Source organism: Terrapene carolina, unplaced genomic scaffold (assembly GCF_002925995.2).
Source record: "Terrapene carolina triunguis isolate 2854851 unplaced genomic scaffold, T_m_triunguis-2.0 Scaffold89, whole genome shotgun sequence".
In the NCBI taxonomy this organism is placed as follows: Eukaryota; Metazoa; Chordata; order Testudines; family Emydidae; genus Terrapene; species Terrapene triunguis.
Window position 1 is genome coordinate 7,823,959 of NW_020664440.1, and position 24,500 is coordinate 7,848,458.

General features: G+C 39.7%; 1 protein-coding gene across 6 annotated transcripts in view; it reads left to right on the forward strand.

The window, feature by feature from the left end:
• MITF (melanocyte inducing transcription factor) overlaps positions 1-24,500 on the forward strand; it is a 161,216-nt gene that overhangs the window by 117,667 nt on the left and 19,049 nt on the right. For 2 of the 6 annotated variants that reach the window (XM_024194864.3, XM_024194865.3), the window contains exons 1-3: positions 19,101-19,164; positions 20,395-20,622; positions 22,181-22,264. In XM_024194864.3, the coding sequence (XP_024050632.1) occupies positions 19,132-19,164; positions 20,395-20,622; positions 22,181-22,264 (345 nt within the window). In that variant the 5' untranslated portion in view covers positions 19,101-19,131. Of the gene's footprint in view, positions 1-19,100; positions 19,165-20,394; positions 20,623-22,180; positions 22,265-24,500 lie in introns of those variants that run through there. The other 4 variants (XM_024194861.3, XM_024194862.3, XM_024194867.3 and 1 more) reach the window with 3 other exon arrangements.

Here is a 24,500-nt window from a genome sequence, read left to right on the forward strand (position 1 = left end):
TAAATGAGTGTCTGAAAGAGAAACCACAGAGAAAGGAGATAAGAGACATGGATGAGGTTTTCAGTTGGCGGGGAAGGAGTAGGTGTACATGGCAGTGTTAGGAGGTTGTGGTAGGCAGACTTGTGAACAGAGGAGATGTCTGAGGGGATGTCTGAGTTCAGAACAGAAGCTGGCACTGTGGTTACAGAAGCTGCTGGCAAACCAGGATGTTTGAGAAGAGGAGGTAATGAAGATAGACTAAATTTTTGGAAGATGCTCCCAAGAGAGGTACTTTTATTTGTGTGTCGAGCTGAACGTAACCAACATGATGTCACACCTTTACTTATGTACAGCAGAGAGGGAGAAAGGACTCATCAAAGGGGTCAGCAGATGTGCTCTCTAAAAGCAAAAGCTATGCTTAAAGGTAGAGAGAAATTGGTCAAGATGAAGATGAACCAAAAAGGAGCAGAGGCGAAGGATGTGGGACTTCCTCGTGCATGGGTCTGGTTCGGAGAAAGAAACTCCACTATAGAAAGGTATGTGAGCAGAGAGCAGAACCTTTACAGTTCCTGGGCAAATTCTCTGCTGGTGTAACTCCATTGAAATCAGTAGTTACACCACTTCAGAATTTGGCCCCTTGTCTTCTGCTTCCAAATATTTCCTAGAGGAAAGGTTCACTTTTATATCTAGTTGTGGGCAACTTCCAGGACTGGGCTGTTGTCCTCTGTGCTGTGAACTGTAAGGCAGTAATAAATTCATGAAATGCCACTTACACAATGATGACTGGTCTAATCCCATTGCAGAATGATGCTGATGTTTTTGATGTGATATGTAATTAAAAGTTTCCAGGGTGTAATGACATGACATATATTTTCACCTCAAAATGTGATCACCATTAAAATTAACAGTAACAGGCATGTTCTGATTTTGATGCTTGATAGCATTATTTAGGCCTGTTGGATAACTTTAGCCTTTGGAGCAATAATTCACTTTTTTGCACAATGTAAAATTTTTTTTCAGTGTTTTGGTTTTGGCTTTTTTAGTTTACCAGCAGAAAAATAGTAGTTTAGGTACTGGATAGTTGAGTTTTCATGAAGGTGACTTGGATAATCTTACTCTTAAAATGCTTGATCATCATGTTCAGTGGTATCGAAACTGTTTTATTATAACTCAGTAGGTTTAACATAGACATAAATCTCATAGCTCATTGAGCAGAAGGATAAAATCAAGCAATTCAGTTGGAAGCCAGCCTATGTCTCCTTCATGTGAACTAAGGGTATGTCTACGCAGCTGACGTTAAATTGTAGTCACGGCTTCAGCGCTGTAATAAAACCACCTCCGCGAGGGGAATAGCTACCAGCGCTGGGAGTACTAGCTACACTGCCACTTTACAGTGCTGAAACTTGCATCGCTCAGGTTTTTTCACACCTCTGAGCGAAGAAAGTTTCAGCGCAGTAAGTAGCAGTGTAGACAAGTCCTTACTCAGTGATTTTTTTTTTTTTAAGGCTGTTTCTAATGATCATGTTAATAGCGTGATAAAATGAACGCCTTTAAATTGTTTTTATGCTGCAGCTTATTCAACCTTCCCATATTCCGGCTGACATAAAAGCCATTATAGGCTGTAGGCAAAGTAGTATAGATTCTGGCTTACTTTTTTTTATTAACTATGACGTCTAATAGCTCTGGGCACTGAAACTGCACAGAAATATTTTGAATTAACAAAATCTTCATTCTTTGCTAAATTGTTCCCGTGGCACTTAGTATTCATTGCAAAGTATGTAGCCTGAAAACAGACATATTTTAAAACAAGTGTTCTTTGTGCTGTGACCAGCGTTGGTGAAAGAGTTTTGTTAAAGTAAAATAAATGGTACTTCTAAAATAAAATATATTAATTTTTGTATTCTACTTCAACATTTCTTTAACATGTTCCCTTATCGAGGCTTTTTTAATAAATATGCCAAAACATTCCTAAGCATGTTGGGGTTTTTTTTTGTAGGCCTTGGGAATTCTGATTTCTGTGTTCTATTCTGACTCAGTGTGTGACCTTGGGGAAAGTCTTCCAACGTGTCTGTTCCTTGTTAAACTTAATTCATTGTAAAATGTTTTCAGATCTTCAGAAAACAGTTGCAATGTAATCACCAAAAATAGCTTAATTTACTGCTAATTTCAAAATATTGTTTTTTTGTTCACAAAAGCTTTTTTTTTTTTTTTGCCTGCACTTGGTGTGCTTCTGCCTCGTATGCATTTGGGCCCAGATTTCCTCCCCCCCGCCCCCGCAGGGGCTGAGCAGCACTCGCAGCCCCTGTTGACTTTGATTGGCATTTTCAGTGCTCAGCACTTCTGAAAAACTTGGGTTACATACAGTAATATGGGCCCAGTCATTGAGTTGCAAAAGATTCAGAACTTAAAGACTGAGCTAGTTCCGACTGAATCCTTCTATGGGAATTGGACCAGCATCTAAAGGAGAGAGAATAAACCAGAACTTGTCTTGGGTTGGTGGGGTTTGTTTTGGTTGGTTTGTTTGTTACTCTGCCATAATGTATTCCTTCCATAGATCATGTGGAAGTCCTTGCATGTCTGGCTCTGCTTGTAGAGCAGGCTCTACGTAAAAAGTAAATGAAAATGCTTCTTAAATAATTTTAAGGGCTTGTCTACACCATTGAGGCGGCACAACTGTAGCACTTCGGTGAGGACGCTACCTACACTGATAGGAGGGGTTCTCCAGTTGCCATAGGTACTCCATCTCCCCGAGAGGTAGCTCGCCTCGAGCTGTCTACATCAGGGCTTAGGTCAGTTCAACTGTGTTGCTCTGGAGTGTGGATTTTTCACACCCCTGAGCAATGTAGTTATACCAACCTAATTTTCTAGTGTAGCCCAGGTAGGGTTGTCAACTCTGACTGAAGCTATTCTGGGAGATTTTTTTTCCCCAACACGACATAGGATATTTTAAGAAAATGACATTATTAAAATCTCCCAGTTTGCTTTCAATAGTCACCGGGAGATTGATGCCGATTCTGGGAGACTCCAGGCCAGTCCTGGAGGATTGGTAACCCTAAAACCAGAGCTAAGAATATAGCCAATATCAACAGACTGTGGGACTGATCCAAAGGCCATGGATGTCTGAGAAGATTTTCTATTGACTTCCACAACAGTTGTTAGGACCCTGTATATGAAACTGCAAATTTGCAAATAAACACATTTTAAATTTTATATATGTATTAGGGCTGTCAAGCGATTAAAAAAATTAATCACGATTAATGGTTTTGACTGCAGTTGCGTAACAAAAAAAAATCTACATTTGTAAGTTTCACTTTCAGACAGAGATTGCACTACAGTACTTTTGAGGTAAATTGAAAAATACTATTTCTTTTGTTTATCATTTTTACAGTGCAAATATTTATACTCAAAATATATACTTTGATTTTAATTACAACACAGAATACAATATATATGAAAATGTAGAAAAACATCCAAAATATTTAATACATTTTAATTGGTATTCTATTGTTTAACAGTGCAATTAAAACTGTGATTAATTGCCATTAATTTTTTAATCATGATTAATTTTTTTGAGTTAATCGCGATTAATCAACAGCCCAAATAAACACACACACACACTTCTTAGGACTCAAGGGTATCCCCCCCCCCCCCCCCGTGTGTGTGTGTGTGTGTGTTTGTGTGTCAGACAGACATATTTCTCAGGACTTTTTCCTTTCTCTGTGCCAAGGTCTAGGATTTCAAACACTTAGAGCAAACCAGCAAGCTTAATCGCTACCCAGCTTTGAATAGAGAGGAAGTTAAAACATGTACACCCACACATCTTTCACCTTTGCTGCTGTTTAGCCATCTTGATTCAAAATGGGATCTGTTTTTGCTAGAAAAATGAGTAAATGTTCACAAACTCCTTGGTGACAATGAATGAGCAAACCATTGCGAAGTCCTCTGTGACTGAGCCCATTTTGGTGTTCAGTCACAACGGTGATAAAAATAATCCATTTAACCTGAAACTTTGCATGCTTCTCAGTGTAATTTTGGGGTTTCTTTTTTACCCAAGCCTGTTATAGTACCCGATGTTACAAAACCAAACACATGCCTTCTTATAACGGTTTGTATGAAAGGGGCCCGGTTGCTGAATGAACCTTTATTTTGTGGGTTTAAAATGTGAGCCTCAATTTTGTGAGGAAACCACGTTGGGGGATAAAAACCTCTAAACAAAACCCAAACCTCTTTTTGTATATGATGTAACAATGATTTTGTGCAGCCTCATGCCTCTGGGAGATTGGCAATGGAACGTTGTATTTCTAGAGGCCAGCGTCCTCAGACCTGGCCGAGATTGGTAGGCACTAAAATATCTTCTTATCCAAAGTTTTTGTAGGTTTCTATTAAATGAGTTGATCTCATCATTTCGAGTGAGTAGATATCCACCCCACACAGACCACCCTGAATTGGCAGGCTTGACAGAAAGAGGATGGAGAATGAAATAGCTTCCAACCCTTAGAGTTGATCCTCATGCCTGACCTGGAGGGCACACTGGCAGAGCATTGTGGGATGTGGCAGAGCATTGTGGGATTTTCGGTGGCTAAATTGAGGACTTCCAGGGCATTAATCCAGAATTGGTTTCTTTCATGAGTACTGAGCAGTAAATTTATTGTATTAAAAAAAAAAACCCTATCACTTCATGTGGTAAGAGTTGAAAAAGTCAGCAGGTGGTACAAATTCACTCCTATTGTATAATTACGATGCATTTGAACAAAATGAATTAAATCTTTTTTTTTTAAAAAAAATTGCATCTGATCAGTCAGATAAATCTGAGTAGAACTGTGGTATCGTTCTGAGTTTTTGCTATCAGGGCCGCCCAGAAGATTCAGGGGGCCTGGGGCAAAGCGGGGGAGTGGACATACTCACCGGGCGGCACTCCACGGCGGCGGCAGGGGTCCTTCAGTCGCTCCACGTCTTTGGCAGCACTGAAGGACCCGCCGCCGAAATGCCGCCGAAGACCCGGAGCGACTGAAGGGCCCCTCGCCGCTGAAATGCCGCCGAAGACCCGGACTGCCGCCGGGTAAGTAAAAAGGCGCCTCTAGCCAGGAAAGAGATTCTCGGCCAGGGCTTGCGGGGCCCCTGCAGGGCCCGGGGCCTGGGGCAAATTGCTCCACTTGCCTCCCCTTTCCCCCCCCCGGGCGGCCCTGCTTGCAATGGCATGCAAGATGAGTTCATTGACTGTTTCAGCTCTCAACCATAATAAAAGAAATACTTCAGACTTGCATCTCAGTGGGTATATTCGTGAACTACTGAGCTTTCTAAGTTGCTGGTTCAAATCCAGGCCAACTGAATATTGAATGAAAGTTAATTATTACCATCCAATCACTGTAGGCTTTGCATAAAATCTAAACTGTTGGTCTTAGTCCTTTCCCTAATGAATAGGTGTCCAAATCACAACTGGCACTTATGGCACCTTCTTTTGCAGCCTTAGCAGAGAGGTGAAGGACTTAATGGACTTGAAGGCTTTACTTTTTCACATCTTAAAAATGGCTCCTCCAGGTCAAAGTTGGGATACACGTGTAGCGTGCCATGGAGAATCTTGTGTTGCCATTGCCATGCTGTAGTGGCTCTGGATATCAGAACCTCAGTATCTGGAGCTGTCAATCCCAGTACCGGTCACAAACAGCACATTGCTGAAAAGAAAGAGCTCTAAATAAAACACTGCATGTTGTTCTACTATGGATGGCATTAAAGCAGTGGTCCCCAACTCGGTGCTCGCGGGCACCATGGCACCCGCCGGGGCATCTATGTGCGCCCGCGTACTGGCCGGCGGACAAGCATCTGCCAAAATGCCGCCGAAAAGCGGCGCCACCAAGAGGCGTTGCCGCCGAAATGCCGCTGATTTTTGGCGGCATTTCGGCGGCAACGCCTCTTGGCGTTGCTGCTTTTTGGCGGCATTTCGGCAGATGCTTGTCTGCTGGCCACGGTCCTCAGTGGCTCGTCGTCCGGCACCCGCCACCTGGAAAAGGTTGGGGACCAGTGCATTAGGAGAAAATCAAATGTATCCTATCCACACACTTGGTGAGATCCTGTGCAGCGTTTCTAATTCATTTAGTGCAGAAGTCTTTGCCCACATCAAGATGGCTGCAAGTCACCTTTGCAATCTCTCACTCCTGTGCTGCTCTTCCCTTTGGGCCACAGTGCTGGCTGGAACCTCCATAGTGCTGTGGTCTTGCTCCAACATGCCCTCCAGGGCTTGCATAGAGGTCCTTGATACGCAGCCTTATGGCTGTCTTACAATGTCTGCAATGGGGGAATTCTCCCACCGCCTGATATGAGGCTTTTAGGGCGCTTTTTCATAATGCAAAGGGGCTTGTAGCCAAGATGGGGATCTTGTCCACAGTGTACAGCCCATCTTCCTTATGGGAAGGCAGATGAGGATGGGGGATTTTTGACCCGGACTTGAGCTGCTCACAGCACTTAAGGGCTGACCTTTAGCACCAACAGTTCCACAAGGTCAAACTTTTTTGTGAGTCATTGAGTGTCCCATTGTCTCTGCCTCTTTTCAGATACAAGAGAAATGGCTAATATTGTTACCAGTTGGCCATAAATATTTATTCTAATGCAGTTTGGATGTGTAGCCTTGACAGAATAGGAAGAAACACAACAAGGGCTAGTCCAGAATATTGCATGTGGCCAAATAATCTGACTTTCCCACCAAACTACTGAAACATTTTGAAAATCTTCTTAGAAGCTCTACATAAAACAGTTTTATTTCAGTTGTTCGCTTCCTGATGTATATAGTCTCTTAATAGAAGACAGTTCAGATGGTCCTGATTTCTATTCAAGAACCATAGTTCTCTGAGCTACACCAAACCATAACTTGCTTCTGTCATGCCACTAGCTTAAAGTTTGTTTACAGTTAAAATATCCATCACTTACAGAAATCCAGCCAACATGTTTTGTCGTAATTCCTTTTGATCCTATTTTTGTGCTTGTTTAGCTGAAGCACAGATTTAATATGAATCGCAAAAGTGCTGTGCTCTTCTTAAATGTCTTTACTGTACATCTAACCTAGTCTTTTCATGAGGCCAGGGGGGAACATGGAGGCAATCCTTGATAATGGACAAAATAATTTGCAGAACAAATGTTCATTGTACACAGAATGCCTTTTCTTTCCCATATCCATAATGGTCATGTTTGCATGGTACCAAGTTGCATCAAATGTTGATTTTTTTTTTCAAGCTGTTGCCTAAGCAACAAATATTAGCATAGCACTGCTAACCATAAGGGTACAAAATGCAAAGTAGGTACCTACTCCATTTGAGGTGGCATCTGAAGGTAGCCACTGGACTTGCTTAGTCTGCAGTGGTGTTGCTGAAGTTTTAATAGCTCATTTGTATCTGCCCTGGCCCCTCTACTTGGGAAATCTTTGGATGGTGATTTATTAGCTGAAGAATTAAGTAACTGAACAGCTCCTAGTTAAATGTTAACTGATGGGTTTTCCTTGCCCTGGCTTATTGATGTGGTTGATTTAAAACTGTCCTAATACACTATCTGTTGAGGTTTTCTTGCTTCCTAATGGCTGGTTATTCACCAGCCAGTCCATTGACATTCTTGTTCCCACGACTTTCTGACTCTCTTAACTCAGCGATCTCTGTTAATTAACTAAATTAAGAGAAAACAAATATACCCTAGAAATATGAGAAAGCAGCAAGAGATGCAAACTATATTGGAATTTGTCTGGTACTGACCATGGGATGGTTCTAGAGGGAGCAAGATTAATCAAACCCCCATGTACTCTACTGTGCTTAACTCTGAGGTTAGGCAGGCAGGTGGTTAATTCAGAACTTGGAGCTCTGGAAGGGGCTTCCCTACTAAAGAACATTGAACAGCTAAATAAAATGTTACTTCAGGCTATTAAAGTTCTATGAATACAATGTGATACTATTGCACAATGTTTGAATATTACATGTGAGAATTTCGTGGAGGATAGGTCAAGTCATTGTCCCAACATCATTTGAGTTACTCAAGCTGAGTTTGATAGTGTGAAGATTCTTCTTGTTGTCCTGAAAGAAGAGCTCAATTTTTCTATGCAATAAGAACATGAAGGTTTAGATAACATTTAGGGTTTCTAGGCCTAGCAGATGGAGCTGCAATGAATCACACGTGGAGAATTTTGTATTAGTGTTTGAAACAATGTTAGATTTGAAATCTGACACACTCTTAAAAGTAATGTGTACATTGTTTAAAATTTTCCAGTTTCAGAGTCAATTTTAGCTACTCCTATTATTACATTTTGGATATTATTTCTTTTAGATCCACTGGGAAAGCGTTCAAGTCATAGCAAACCAGCAGGTCAAGAAATGACTATTAAAGTCCAGTAATTAAAAACGGTTACTAGAAAAATCCCTTAGTGGACAGTTTCTAAAGTTTTAAAACTAATCTGTGTTTGCCACCTGTCTGAGACTGAATTAACTATATCAACTTGTCTATGATACTAATGTAATTTCTTTTAACATAAGAGGCAATAGACACCAATAATTGACAATCAAGCTTGGATGCCATTTTCTCATGTGTTACTTAGTTTATACATCTTTATAATACCTCAGGCCTGAATAGTCTTTCACTGGTAGCAACAGGTGTCTGTTTTTAATCTAGGGCACAGAAACATATTGGGTATGGGTGGTGGGTTTTCTCCCAGTTTTCCCCCTATTTCTTGTGTTGGCAATGGAAGGCTCTTGGTAGGAAGCTGTTGCAGTTCTTACATTCACTTTATTTCTAATTTTCTCAGCTTTGCAAATGCAACAACGTAGAGGGCTTTTTTAGAAGATCATAGGAGTGGGGTCAATTATGGCAAAAAGTTAATACGTATTAAAATACACTAATTGTCTGGTTACACCCTTCACGCGCCCCCCCTCCCAAAATTGGTAAAACCTTTAGAGTTGCTAAAATCTGTCTTTGAAATCCTGTTTCCAGAATATATTGCTCCTCTGAACCTGTTTTCCAATGAAGTAGACATAACCAATGTCAGCAACTCTTTCAGTTGATGTGGGTTTGCATGGCTTATATTTTGGTATCATTAATTGTTAAATGATACAGTATTTTAACCTTTCTTTAAAATCCCATGACATTTAGCTATTTGAGTAATAAAAAGCGCTATTGAGCTGAGAAAACGAACTCAAAAGTATTTTATCCCTAATTATAATCTGCAACTCCTAGGGCAATTTAAATGGAACAAATGCTCATTTTTGTTTGTTTATTTTACTTCTCTTGGATAATAAATATCCTCTGAATCTCTGGTATGTTCCTGTGCCCAGCCTTGCCTCTGCTAAGCAGAGTGATTTGGCTTAGCTTTATTAGCAAGGTTCGATGACATTTTGGAAGAGGAAACTCTTTTTTCTGTGTAATGCATGGAACTCAGGTTTCTCCTTTCCTTGCTGATGTGGGCCACAAATGTAAGCCAAGACATCTATGTTGACTTGAGGCAGAAAATCACATGGCTCCTGTAACATCGTCAGTTGTCAAGGCCCAGATGAGAATCGGGGCACTCTTGTGCTAGATACTGCACAGACAGCGGTAGACATAGTCCATCCTGAAGAGCTTACAGTCTTCAAATGGTAGGTGAAACAGTTAAATGCCTATGAATGAGCTATCCTCACAGCAGGTCAGGGTTAAAATGGGAAGGGGAAAGAGGAAGACTCCATATGGGCTGGAGGTTTTGAATCCCCCAGTCTCCGGCTTATATAATTGCACTTCAACATGGAACTTCAGGGCATGTCCTGCCCTCCACTCTGTTATGCTGCCTCTTGATTAGTTGTGGTATTGGAATATAGAGACAGTGAGGGAGAAGGAAGAGCGCAGCCAGGCAGAGAGCTTCTCTTTTCGTTTTCTATTCATGAATTGACGTTGGAGAAACTTACCGCTTGCTTGAATATTTTTTTGCTGTTGAAATTAGTTACCACAGATTTCCCACACAAAAAAAAAAAAAAATCTTGGTTTGTAAATCACTTAGGAGCTGTATGGCAGAAAATCATAGGACTGGAAGGGACCTCGAGAGGTCATCTAGTCCAGTCCCCTGCACTCATGGCAGGACTAAGTACTATCCAGACCAGGGGTTCTCAAACTGGGGTTCTCACCAGTTCAGAAGTTTGAGAATCACTGATCTAGACCATCTCTGACAGGTGTTTGTCTAACGTGCTCTTAAAAATCTCCAATGATGGAGATTCCACAACCTCCCTAGGCAATTTATTCCACTGCTTAACCACCCTGACAGTTAGAAAGTTTTTCCTGATGTCCAGCCTAAACTGCCCTTGCTGCACTTTAAGCCCATTGCTTCTTGTCCTATCCTCAGATGTTAAGGAGGACAATTGTTCTCCCTCCTCTTTGTAACAGCCTTTTATGTACTTAAAAACTGTTATCATGTCCCCCCTCAGTCTTCTCTTCTCCAGACTAAACAAACCCAATTTTTTCAATCTTCCCTCATAGGTTATGTTTTCTAGACCAGTGCTTCTCAAAGCCGGTCCGCTGCTTGTTCAGGGAAAGCCCCGGCGGTCCGGGCCGGTTTGTTTACCTGCCGTGTCTGCAGGTTCGGCCGATCGCGGCTCCCACTGGCCGCGGTTCGCCGCTCCAGGCCAATGGGCGCTGCGGGAAGCGGCGCGGGCTGAGGGATGTGCAACCACCAGGGGCTTTCCCTAAACAAGTGGCGGTCCGGCTTTGAGAAGCACTGGTCTAGACCTTTAATCATTTTTGTTGCTCTTTTCTGGACTTTCTCCAATTTGTCCACATTTTTCCTGAAATGTGGCGCCCAGACCTGGACACACAGCTCCAACTGGAGTACTATCAGCGCGGAGTAAAACAGAAGATTACTTCTCATGTCTTGCTTACAACACTGCTGCTAATATATCCCAGAATGATTGCTTTTTTTGCAACAGTGTTAAGCTGTTGACTCATATTTAGCTTGTGATCCACTATGACCCCCAGATCCCTTTCCGCAGTATACCTGCCTAGGCAGTCCTTTCTCATTTTATATATGTGTAATTAATTGTTCCTTACTAAGTGCAGTACTTCACATTTGTCCCTATTGAATTTCATTCTGTATACTTCAAACCATTTCTGCAGTTTGTCCAGATCATTTTGAATATTAATCCTATCCTCAAACACTTGGAACCCCTCCCAGCTTGGTATTTGTCTGCAAACTTTATAAGTGTACTCTCTGTGCCATTATCTAAATCATTGATGAAGATATTGAACAGAACCAGACCCAGAACTGATCCCTGTGGGACTCCACGCAATAGTTTCTTCCACTTGACTGTGAACCACTAAGAGCTACTCTCTGGGAATGGTTTTCCAACCAGTTATGCATCCACCTTATAGTAGCTCCATCTAGGTTGTATTTCCCTAGTTTGTTTGAGAAAGTCACGCGACACAATATCAAAAGCCTTACTAAAGTCAAGATCTACCACTTCCCCCCATCCACAAGGCTTGGTACCCTGTCAGAGAAAGCCATTAGGTGAGTTTGAGATGATTTGTTTTTGACAAATCCATGCTGACTGTTACTTATTACCTTATTATCTTCTAAGTGTTTGCAAATTGCTTGATTTGCTCCTTTATCTTTCCAGGTACTGAATGAAGTTAAGCTGACTGGTCTATAATTCCCCAGGTTGTCCTTATTTCCCTTATTATAGATTGGCACTATATTTGCCCTTTTCCAGTCCTCTGGAATCTCTCCCATCTTCCATGACTTTTCAAAGGTAATCGCTAATGGCTCAGATATATCCACAGTCAGCTCCTTGAGTATTCTAGGATGTATTTCATCAGGCCCTGGAGACTTGAAGAGTTGTCTAATTTTTAATTTGTTCTTTCCTTAGGATCTGAGGCTAAAATATCTCATTTTCACCAGCATTCAGTATGTTAGATGTTCAATCACTACTGAACTTTTTGGTTATTGTTTCCCCCCCCCCTCATTAAGTAATGGACCTACCTTGTCCTTGGTCTTCCTCTTGCTTCTAATGTATTTTTAGAATGTTTTCTTGTTTAATCTCTTTTGTGCCTTGGCTTACGGATTCTTTTTATCCAAAATTGTAGCTCCATTGGTTAGTTTTGATTGGGCACATAAGTCACATGGTATTGTGGTAGTCTCTGAATGGACAAGTATAACTCATAGAACTAGGTGTCTGGGTGAATATTTGAATTCAGAATTTGCTTCGTGGGAACAAAATTTGCTTAACTTCCTCTTTCCCTGAATATTCTTTCTGGTCAAATTTGTTTGCAAGAACATTCATGGAAAGTTAGTAAAGAAATAGTGGAAATGGATCCAAATTCAATGATTCCCTCCCCCCACCCCTCCTGAGGTTTCCATTCACCTACAAACTCAGCAAGTTTTGGGGGTTTTAATAAAGGGATCATTTGTAGCCATACTGCAGAAATCTCTTATGTTCAGGAAATTGGAAACATCTACAGAAAGAGTCTCTTAGTAGTAGCCCTACTATACACTGGCAGCAATTATGTCAGTGGTATTGAATGTAATGTAACTTGTCAAACCGTGGCAGAAAAACAGCCAGTCAGTAAAGCAACTCTAAATGACCTAAGAGTAGAATTGTGCAAATAACAAAATTTTGGGTCAGAAGCTGAACCAAAAAATGGGGGCGGAAGGGGGAAATAGTTCTGGGTTGATTCAAAACAAGTTTTTCAAACTTTTCAGAGAACCAAAAAAGTTAAAACAAACCAACAAAAACAAAACAAACAAAAAAATTGATTTCAGGTCAAACAAAATGTTTTTTAACCTCTTTATTTTTTTTATTAAAATTGAAGTAAAAGTCAAACAAAAATTCATTTTGAATTGAAAAGTCAAAATATTTTGTTTCAGAACTATCATAAGAAAGCACTGATTATTTTTGGGGTGGGTGATTTTGGCTAATTTTTTTTGGCAAATTCAGCACTAATTAGCAAAATGTTTTGGTTGACTTGAATCTGAATTATTTTTGGCTAAAATGGTTTTTGTCTGAAAAATTTCACCCAACTCTACTTAAGAGATGTATAGTAATCGTTTGCAGAATTTAATTTTGGAAAGTAAAATTGGACGTGCAAGGATCATTATGCGGCAGGTGGTATATTACATTTATCTTCAGTCCTATCTTGCATCATACTACATCATAAATTCAGTCATTTAATAATTCCCTATGAACAGAACATTCTGCCTAAAGAAACAAGCTACAACAAATACATAAACTAAAATAATTATGATTAATAATACAAACTGTACTAGATTTATGCCTGTAGTCTTAAAACTCTATCCCAAACATACTGAACCCATTTACGCTTTTGGCTTTGTGTAGACACCAATACCACAGTCCAACCAGTTTATAAATAAGACACTCTCTCAGCATTCTCTCCAAAATTAGACACTGGTGCGAACTAGAGTATTAATTGCAATAGGGGATAGACTTGGAGTGTCCCCAGTGGCCTCTAAGCCAATAAAAAACACAACTAATGGATGATTTAATTAACTCCATCATCTTAACTCCCAGTAACTTGTAGCCATTTAGTTGCTGGATTAAATTATTGTGCAAAACATATTTAACAAACCAGCATTTTGTCTTTCAAAGGCTGGATGCTATTTTATGAACAACTTGAATTTTGGTGAGGAAGGAATGAAGAGTGACATTCAGAAGCTATGGGGATGTCGCTTTCCTTGTTCTCTCTAGCAGATGCCCCTAGTAGCAGAGAAAATAGAATGTCAAACAAGAATACTTTAACTCAAGGCCCTTATCCAGTCTGTATGTGGGCATTTCATTCAATCCAGGTCTTCATCCTGACACTTTTCAGGCTATTACTTACATCCATGATGTCCACCAGTCTTCATGCTGTAATTCCAGCATCGCCCCCACACCCATTTATCCATGTTCCAAATTCCTCATTAATCTCTTGTAATTATTCTACTTCATTATTCTAGTAACTTTCTTATTTTAAGGTTACTACATGAAATAAATCACTCTTAGACCTGGGATGAGAGAATTTCCTCTGTCCCTATGAAAATCCATTTAGAATTGGCTGAGTTACCAGCTGATGAAAACTGCTATTACTCAGTACAGGATCCTGATGCTAAAATCTCTGTGAACCTTCTGCAATGAGCATGCTGCTCAGCATCTTGCTTTACTGTGGGAAATAGAACTGAAGCCTCCAGTCAGGATACAAAATTATCTTTCTCTCAACCATGTACCTTAGAGACTGTGCACTGAACTGGGAACCAGGAGATCATAAGTTCCAGACTCATTTCTTCTAACTGGTGTTAATAATTCTGTGTCCTTCATAAACCTCATTGAACGATCAAGGCCTCAGATCCCACTGAGAGGCGTCCCAAATTGGAATTAGCAATATGGATTCTGTTACGGCACATTCAAGTTCCATCCATTTTGCCACACTGCCTCCTAGAAGGAATTGTCCAAATGTGCTCGGTTATGCAGTCTGTAAAATGAGGTTAGTCATTAAAACATAACTCAGTATGATGCCCATCCTGCATGGAAAATACCAGCCTACTCCTGCAGCCAGCTCTAGTACTTAATCCTTTATTTGGGACTGTGCTGCAGAGCTGAAGGTCAAACCCAACACTTCTTCCCCCAGGGGCTGCTGTTGTAGCACTGATAGTGACTGTTATCATAGCCTGTGCAGCCTGAGAGTATACTCAGTATACTTAACATGTAGGTAGCTCTGTGAAGCTGGGAAACACACTCAATGAATGTTCAGAAATTTTTAGCACAAGGTCTCTAACAAGCCTTATTGAGCATGTTAAAATGGCAAGTAAATACAGGGTTCCCATAACTATATTTAAAAAGAAAAACTGTTATCAATAGTATTTGCATATCCCAAAACATGCCCAGAGAGGTATGTCAGAAAGCACATGCACATATCTATCTATCTATCTATCTATCTATCTATCTATCTATCCACACACACACACACACACTATCACCAAATTTAGTTAAGTTTACCTAAGCTTTTCCATTATAAGCCCCTGTTTTCAGCTGCTTATAAAAAGCATTTTCACTTTATCTGAAGTTTTCTATGCTTGTGCTCCCCTGCAGGCAGAAGTATTTTGGACAATTCAACAAACACAGTTCAGCCACTTCAGAGAATGAGGTTAGGGGAAAAGTAGATAGTTTTGATAGTTAGAAACCTTTTTCAACTATTTCGCTGAGGAGCTCTAGTGTGCCCATATCTGAGAGCAGGGAACTGAGATATGATAAGGGGGTGGCTCTACAGTTAGGAAGCTGCCTTTTGCTTTTCCCAAGGAAGTCTACCCAAATTTGTTGGTTCACTTTCCATTGCCACTTTCACCTAATCCTGTATACTCTGTCCAAAGGTAGACGTTATCGATCTCCATCTGATAGCTCAAAATACTCTAACTCATATTTTATGCCTTATGTGTAATAAAAATAACACCTGGCAAGGCAGATTTCTATTTTCCTGTAAAACTAAGGTCCCTTGTTTACGTTGAAATGAAAAACATCTGTCTTGAAATCCTTTACAAATATAGTATGCTTCACAGTTAGTTAGATAGGACTCTGAGATGTGTGTCTCTTTACGGAATCATGAATTAGTCTCTTAATAACTCTTATTATACCTTGTGTGATATGTAAGCCACGTGCAAGTAAATGGTGTTGATTCTCAGACCTAGTTTTGCTTCACACTAAGATTTGGTGAGGTGATGGAAAGTATCCAGATAAACATATCAAGGAATTTATAAGCATTGTGAAAAATTTCCAACATGTACCTGCTAGAGGTTTGTAACTGGTGACCCTGTAGGAGTGGGAGGTGAGCAGATGAGCCTCTCCCAGGTGTGGGGGTTGGAAATAGGATTGTAAATAACCAGGCTAGGAGCAGAAATAGAGTCTGGATAGAGAAAAGAATGTATTTATAAAATGTCTTGGGGTGGAGACTTAATAGCATGAACATATAAGGAATGAACAGGATTTACCTACAAATTCCTAAAGAGAAAACAGATGATTGCATGCAAAGGGACATCTTGTAGATTGCAACAAAAGGAGCAGTTCAAAGCTTTTTGAAGTATATAGAACACAATGCACAACCAGGTTCAGAACAACCTCAGAGGGACCTCCAGCAACTTCTCTACACTGCCTCAGCTCCAGCAACCTACATCAGGCTACAGATGTAGTTCCCACCTACAGTAACCAACTCTAGTACATACAGTACTCTCAGACACTTCTGCACAGTACTTGTCACCAGGATTAGCATTAGAACTCTGGACCCGCCAACCCACTTGATGGGAAGTGTCTTTGGTTCTCTAGACTGGTAGACTAATATGGAACTTCTGAGGTGTCCCTTTACTGACCTTGAGTATGGGATGTAATGGGTTTGGAGGAAACGGTTGCCAATATAGTATGCATTATGTGCTTCGAGTTAGTGTAAGCCACTAGCTAAATATTTGATGAGAAAATCCTCTAGCTTTGTTAACCATTCTCGCCTAGTTATAAGGGCTGGGAAAAAATGAATCTATTAACTTTCATACATTTTCAGTTATTGTGGCCACTGCTTGTATGGTCTAGGGAATCTTGGAGCCTAATACTGATTTTCCTTACACCATGGATAGTTTTAGCAGTATGCCCCTCTAATGGGTTGGGAGGGTCCTTTCGCATAACTGGTAAATAGGATCTTGCTCCGTCCGTTTTAATTATGGGACCATTAACAAGCAGTCTAAATATCCAGAGACCTTTTTTTAACCCTATATGGGTTACTAATGAAGTACAGAGTAATTTTTGCTAGATAGCAAAATACAGACTTAGTGTATTTGTAGGAGGAAAAATCCAAAGAAAAGGTGCGGTGTATATAGGATGACCTGATCTCTAGCTGTTGCTCGGTTCACCATTACTGAAAATAAAACAGTGTTTCAGTGTCAATAAGCTTCTTCTATTTCTGAACTCCATATAATACTTCCGCTAATGCAGAGATATTCTAAATTCCCCCAAACATTCCATGTGACTGCACTCTTTCCTTCCATATGAGGCTCACTTTCCCCTACAGAGTCATTCGCAAGACATTTCTTTGCTTAAACCATCTACTGCCACTTATTTCCAAGGAGGGGACATACAACAGGAAAAGGGGCAGGCAATCCATACTTGTACATCTTTCTATTACAATAAAACCCTCTTTATCAAAAGTTAATGGCTTTGTTTCAAACCTTCCTCTCATCCAGCTTTTGGTGTTATTTCCCAAGGTACATCACCTTTCATACTTTTATATTTTTTCTCTCACAAGTTGTATGTGCATTTTGAGGCAGAAAGTGTCTTTTCCTACATGTTTGTATATGATCTCCTACTGCGGCCTGCCATACTGTAAGTTAACGTGTGCTAATAATGTTTACAAGTGGACAAGGAAAATTATGGATTTTTGTTGTTAGATTTCTGACTGGGGTCATAATTTTTATCTGGAAGGCTAGGAAATTTGTCATGGTATGCTTACCCAGCTCAGAATAAGTTTAGGAGCTTAAGTAACCCTTTGGAAAGGAAGATAATGCATAGCCTGCGTTCGTAGATTTCCTATTCATTGATGAAACAAATGAATTTGTGTGGAAAGGGTGTTCCTTCAAGTAAACAGCTATTTTTTCATCCATAAAAATCCAGTTTCGCTTGAGCCATGGTTGTAGAGGAAGTTAGTTGTAAAGTTTAATTTGATTTGCATTCTAAGTAATGAAATTAATATAATCTCACAAATAACTGTACAAGTATCTTTGTAAATAATCTTCAAGCATAAGAGGCTTAGTCTTGTGTGTTCATGGTAGTATAGACACCGAAGCTAATTGCACATGCTACGATCTTCGTGTTTACAGAAACAGGAAAAATGTTCAACCCCAACTTTTTTTGATGAAAAATGTAGAAACGTGTCAATTTTTCAGTTCAAAATGGCATTTTGTTTTCAAAATTTCCTTCTATTTTATTTTTTTCAAAGTTCAAAAATGTTTAACTGCTCAAAATCAAAATGAAACTTTCATGAGACCAAAACAAATTTTTTTTTTCCAGAATTGTCAGCAAATTGAAAAAAACCTTATGCGCACAGCTCTTTTTACAAACCTTGCGTGGCATTTGGTTACAGATAGGTGTATTTCTGTTTTTAAAAACTGTGTACATAATCACAGGACACACACGTTAAAGTGGAAAACCTAGAGCTATTACTGCCACCACAGATCTGAATTATTCAAGCACAACAAAGTATTAGGCTGGTTAATAAATTATGTTAAAATCCCACTTTCAGTGGTGATTGAACAGGAACAGTTTGACATGTTTCCTTAACAGTATGAACACAACAAACTCATTGACCCTCCAACGAGTTTTGGATGAAGCCTTTTTTAAATTACAGATCGTAAAATTGCGTTGGGACTTTTCTGGTAATCCATATTCTACATGCCAGAAGCTAGATACTTACAATGTCAGATCAATGTTTAGGTCGTAATGCACACCCAAGTCTGATAAACTTATTATGGTATTCCCTAGGAGTTGGTGAGGAAGGATAAAGATGACACCGTGGAGAGTGGGTGTTTTGCCCTAGCCCACGTCCTCCCAATTCAGATAGGGTTAGGTAAGGTTGGAGGAGTGTGACAATATACAATAAACATGGAAGCTCAGCATAGGACTAGACAATTACATACATTTGTTCGGTGTACACCACTGCCAGTGAATACTGCATCAAACTTGTAGCATTTTCTTGCAGCTTCCGCTTCTTACTCGGGACAGACAACTCTTAACCTTACTGCTAAAGAAAACTACCATTGTCTGTTAGTATGACTGGAACTAAAGATGAATAGTGAATTGGCCTTGAGCTAACTGTCAATCTGACTTTGATAGTCCATCACTTAAAAGGTCCTTTTATGTTTATGAAAAAGCATGACGTCAAAGCTATGGAAAAAAATTAATACCAATATTTAGGGCTAAACTTGCATGGCTTCCAAGAAAAGCCCCTTGTGTGAACTGTTTATTTCTCAATGTGCGTAACTAATTAGCTTGGCTTATTATAAGCCTGAGCTGTTGTAGTAAAATTTCTTCCGCCATTTCAGAATAGCTTGTTTATGGTGCATCTGTACATGAGCCTTTGAACTGGAATAACAGAAAATAAAGGATAAATGCTAAGCCATTTCCCTGGTTAAGCTAGGAACATATAAACATGCTGGAAATGCTTGAATATAATCATTATCAGGTGAGTTATCTTATGCTCACTTTACCTGTTAAAAATGATTTGCTGTAGGGGTTGTCTATAGGTGGACCGTGGGCCAAATCCAGACAGCCAGATGCTTTTGAATGGACCCCGACATCTTTTTATTTTATTATTTATTATTAATTATTTTAGAGTCTGAACCTTGACTGTACCTTGACAACGGAATTTGGACCTTGACAAAAATAATTGTCTACCCGTGTGTGTGTGTGTGTGTGTGTGTGTGTGTATATATATATCCTTTTAATCTGTATATTATCTGGTATATTTTATTTGTTTTGTTCCACAAAAAGTAATTAGGGAGATACGATACCTTTTTTTGTAGCTGTTCAGCAACTGAAAATAATTTTATCATAATTAACATTTGAAAGTAATGAGCTTTTTCAGTATGATGTTGTTTCAATTTATCCATTATTTGCTGCTGATAAAAGCAATACTGTTCAGTGTCTGATAAATACAAAATTGATCAAACAGTGGTGAAAATTTTGCTTGGAAGGCTGTTGCCTTTCTTTTATTGCCTACACGGTAGCATAGGCTCATTTCAGCATGAGTGATTTCATTTAAAAATATTCTTAGTGTTAAAAGGCTGCTCTAATATAAATGTTACTATTAATGAAAATGTCTGAGGATACTGAATAGGAAACTAATTTAACTTAGATTTTCAACACTGAAATATTTCTGTTCTGTCATCTGTTATTTCCAGCGCATGTTTTAAAGAGGCTATCCTAGTCTCGCTCAAATTATGCTAAGTATATATAAGCATTAAGTGTTCTATTTGCAAAGGAAAATGTAATTATTAATTTGCTTAATTTTGTTTACATTTGTCATTTGGACTAAAAAATATTTTACTGTTTTTTTCAAAAAACTTGTCAGCTATTTCAAAAAACAGGACTCACTTGACCACTGATCACAGGAGACCAACCTAAATAACTTAATTTTATCACTTAAAATTAACAGAATAGTGGGAAAAACAATCAAATCTGGAATCCTGAATTAAGTTTATGAACTGCAAGTACTGGTACATTAGGAGGCAAATAGACATTTCTTCAGCTATTGTAATTTGCTGAAATGCAATTTATTTCAGTGGTGCGAACACAGATTTGCACTAGCTGAGGATCTGGCCCATGAAGTATATCTGGGATAAACAGGCATCTAGAATAATGTTCTAATGACTCCACAAAACAATAACGCAGTCCTTTTACCCTGTTCTTGCAGGTGCAGACTCACCTTGAAAATCCAACCAAGTACCACATTCAGCAAGCCCAACGGCAGCAGGTAAAGCAGTACCTTTCTACCACTCTAGCAAATAAACATACCAACCAAGCTCTGAGCTTGCCCTGTCCAAACCAGCCTGGTGATCATGTCATGCCACCTGGAACTGGAAGCAGCGCACCGAACAGTCCAATGGCTATGCTTACACTTAACTCCAACTGTGAAAAAGAGGTAAATAATCGTGTCTCTGCTGTGATATTGTCTTATGCTTAATAAAATTCTGACTTATCTTCTGTGAATAAGGTTAAGCCAGAGTCACTCATGATAAAGATCTCAAATTTATCTTCTGTTGTGAAGCGTTGACTTGAAAAATATAACGGTCATTTCTAATATATAAAATATGTATATATCAATATAAAATATTCGGGGTGAAAAATCTGTGGCCCAGTTCAATTTTTTTTAACCTTTGCGCTGCTGTACTCAACTTACACATCTTATTAAAGCCTCTTTTGTGCCTGGTCAATGCACAGAACAGTGAGTAATTGACCTTTGACGAATGCAAAGCCATTTTTGTTGGTTGGTTGTAACTTTCTGGAATAATGCTTTTGTAGCTCATTCAGAGTATAAAGAGTAAAAGGCATTTTTTTTTTTAAAAGAGAGAAAACCACAAACCATTGTGAGGAGAGAATTTTTGAAGTAAAATAAAACTGAAATAACTTTTCACAAAAGCGATCTGTCTATATCTGATTTGTCAGTCCTCCTTGAAGGAAACCTGCACAGTACTTTCAAAAGATAATCCTGGGAGCTTAAATTCATATCTTTATTAAGATTGTGATTTTTAGTGTCTAGTAAAGTCACTGGATTTATGTCTTATTACAACAACCTGTAACCCACTTAACCCCCCTTTCTGTCCTATGACTACAGGGGTATTATCAGGCAACTTCACCTTGAATAGGCCTTTGAAGTATGTGTTAACTGCTTATGCTAAACAATCTGTTTTACCTGATATTTAGCTGGGACACTCTGAATACATTTCCCAGACTGGAGGAAGAGCTCTGTGTAAGCTCAAAAGCTTCTCTCTCTCACCAACAGAAGATGGTCCAATAAAAGATATTAGCTCACCCACCTTGTCTCTCTTTCGAGTTATGAGTTAGTTAGATAGCTTCCCAAAATATCACTGTGTTTATACCCTTTTAAAATATTACTGCTTGGGATTTCAGTCTCAGCCCTCCATTGTGCACATGCAAAATTTCACTTGCATGATGCCTAGAAGTCTTCTGCAGCAGCATTTGCAGCAACAACCTCACTGGTGCTGACGAATGTGTGCCGATGCTAATGCTTATGTACATCTGTAAGTGTAAGACTATCCAGTGCATATAAGTCGACGCGTATTTGTGCACCTGCATAAGTCCAGTGAAGAAGACTCTCTAAAAACAAATTTATCCGGTGCTCCTACTTTGATCGTATATAATAATGCAATGTACATGTCTTCTCAGATTTACTTTTTGCAGCGATCACTTTGCACATGCCAAGAGAGCAGGGCTTTCCCTGTTCTTTTATTCCATTGTTTACATGCTTTAAAATAAATGAAAATAAAATAGCTCCTTCCCATAATCATGATCACACCCCCATTTTGCTTTTTCTCTAGGGAGTTAAAGCTTCACATTGCTGTGTCATCAGGCACATGTGTGCATGACACTGGCTCAACCATGCCTGTCTAGAGGAGAGACTATGCCATAAATCCAGGTCCATGCTTTGCTTTCCCCCCCCCTTTTTTTTATATTCACAGGGATTTTATAAATTTGAAGAGCAAAGCAGGGTGGAGAGCGAGTGCCCGGCTCTGAACACACACACGCGAGCGTCATGCATGCAGGTACTGGATGATACAGGAGTTGGGAGAACAGAACCCTTTATAAAGAGAACCTATGTTTCCCCATGATCACCAATATGGAAACTTACCCCCTACTTTGTAGGGTGTTTTTTTTTTTGTTTGTTTTTGTTTTGTTTTGTTTTTTTTTAAGGATAAGAGTGGCAGAATTACTATATAGAAACCAAATCTGTGGTGTCCTTTTCTATGAGTTTATTTCAAAAGTGCATTAGACGTATATCTGAAAAGGGTTGACCCTTCTTCCACACACCAATCTTAGCCTCTGCATTCTAAATAAGTCTTGGGAAGATTGTTGGAAAGAATGCTCCTGTATGTTGCTCTTTTCATAGGATTTAAGTGGGAAGGAGAAATGCATTCTAATTCTATCCTGTCATTTTATTTAGGATTCATAGATTCATAGATTCATAGATTCTAGGACTGGAAGGGACCTCGAGAGGTCATCGAGTCCAGTCCCCTGCCCGCATGGCAGGACCAAATACCATCTAGACCATCCCTGATAGACACTTATCTAACCTACTCTTAAATATCTCCAGAGATGGAGATTCCACAACCTCCCTAGGCAATCTATTCCAGTGTTTAACCACCCTGACAGTTAGGAACTTTTTCCTAATGTCCAACCTAGACCTCCCTTGCTGCAGTTTAAGCCCATTGCTTCTTGTTCTATCCTCAGAGGCTAAGGTGAACAAGTTTTCTCCCTCCTCCTTATGACACCCTTTTAGATACCTGAAAACTGCTATCATGTCCCCTCTGTCTTCTCTTTTCCAAACTAAACAAACCCAATTCTTTCAGCCTTCCTTCATAGGTCATGTTCTCAAGACCTTTAATCATTCTTGTTGCTCTTCTCTGGACCCTTTCCAATTTCTCCACATCTTTCTTGAAATGCGGTGCCCAGAACTGGACACAATACTCCAGCTGAGGCCTAACCAGAGCAGAGTAGAGCGGAAGAATGACTTCTCGTGTCTTGCTCACAACACACCTGTTAATACATCCCAGAATCAGGTTTGCTTTTTTTGCAACAGCATCACACTGTTGACTCATATTTAGCTTGTGGTCCACTATAACCCCTTTCTGCCGTACTCCTTCCTAGACAGTCTCTTCCCATTCTGTATGTGTGAAACTGATTTTTTCTTCCTAAGTGGAGCACTTTGCATTTGTCTTTGTTAAACTTCATCCTGTTTAACTCAGACCATTTCTCCAATTTGTCCAGATCATTTTGAATTATGACCCTGTCCTCCAAAGCAGTTGCAATCCCTCCCAGTTTGGTATCATCCGCAAACTTAATAAGCGTACTTTCTATGCCAATATCTAAGTCGTTAATGAAGATATTGAACAGAGCCGGTCCCAAAACAGACCCCTGCGGAACCCCACTCGTTATGCCTTTCCAGCAGGATTGGGAACCATTAATAACAACTCTCTGAGTACGGTTATCCAGCCAGTTACGCACCCACCTTATAGTAGCCCCAGTTGAATCACCCTCTTTCTATGGAGATTACATTCAGATTTGATAATGTGAGATGAGGTAGTTTAATATTTCCTTATTAGCATAGGGATATATGGGTCAAGGATATGAATTCTCACTCCCCTGCAAAAATGGTGTCTAGTATATAGCCTGTAATTGCTACAGTGTCTCTTTGTTACTATATTTTCCTCTCTGGACTCCCTGCTCTGTTGAGCTGGTTTGGAAACTGCATCTGCTATGAAAAGCAGCAGAGGGTCCTGTGGCACCTTTAAGACTAACAGAAGTATCGGCGCATAAGCTTTCGTGGGTGAGTGCCCACTTCATCAGACGCAAAGCTTATGCTCCAATACTTCTGTTAGTCTTAAAGGTGCCACAGGACCCTCTGTTGTTTTTTTACAGATTCAGACTAACACGGCTACCCCTCTGATACTCATCTCCTATGAGTCGCCCATGGAAATAGCTGCCAATAGAGAAATATCAGGGATGTGAACCAGTTGGATTCCACCAGAGATGGAGGCAACCGTTTCAAGGACAAACTTTTGAAATCCTTGGCAATGGTGATAGGCAAGAAAGTGAAATACAAGGGTTAGGAGAGGAGAGAAGGAAAGATGAGGAGAGGAGGTTGGAAAGAAGAAACAGATGAGGACCAGGAAGGAAGGTTCATATTAGTCCCACAACTCTTTCATAAAGTTATATGCCAGTTTTAAAAAACTCACAGAAGCTAGTCTCAAATTATGTATGTGTTTTGCTGATAGTGTTTGA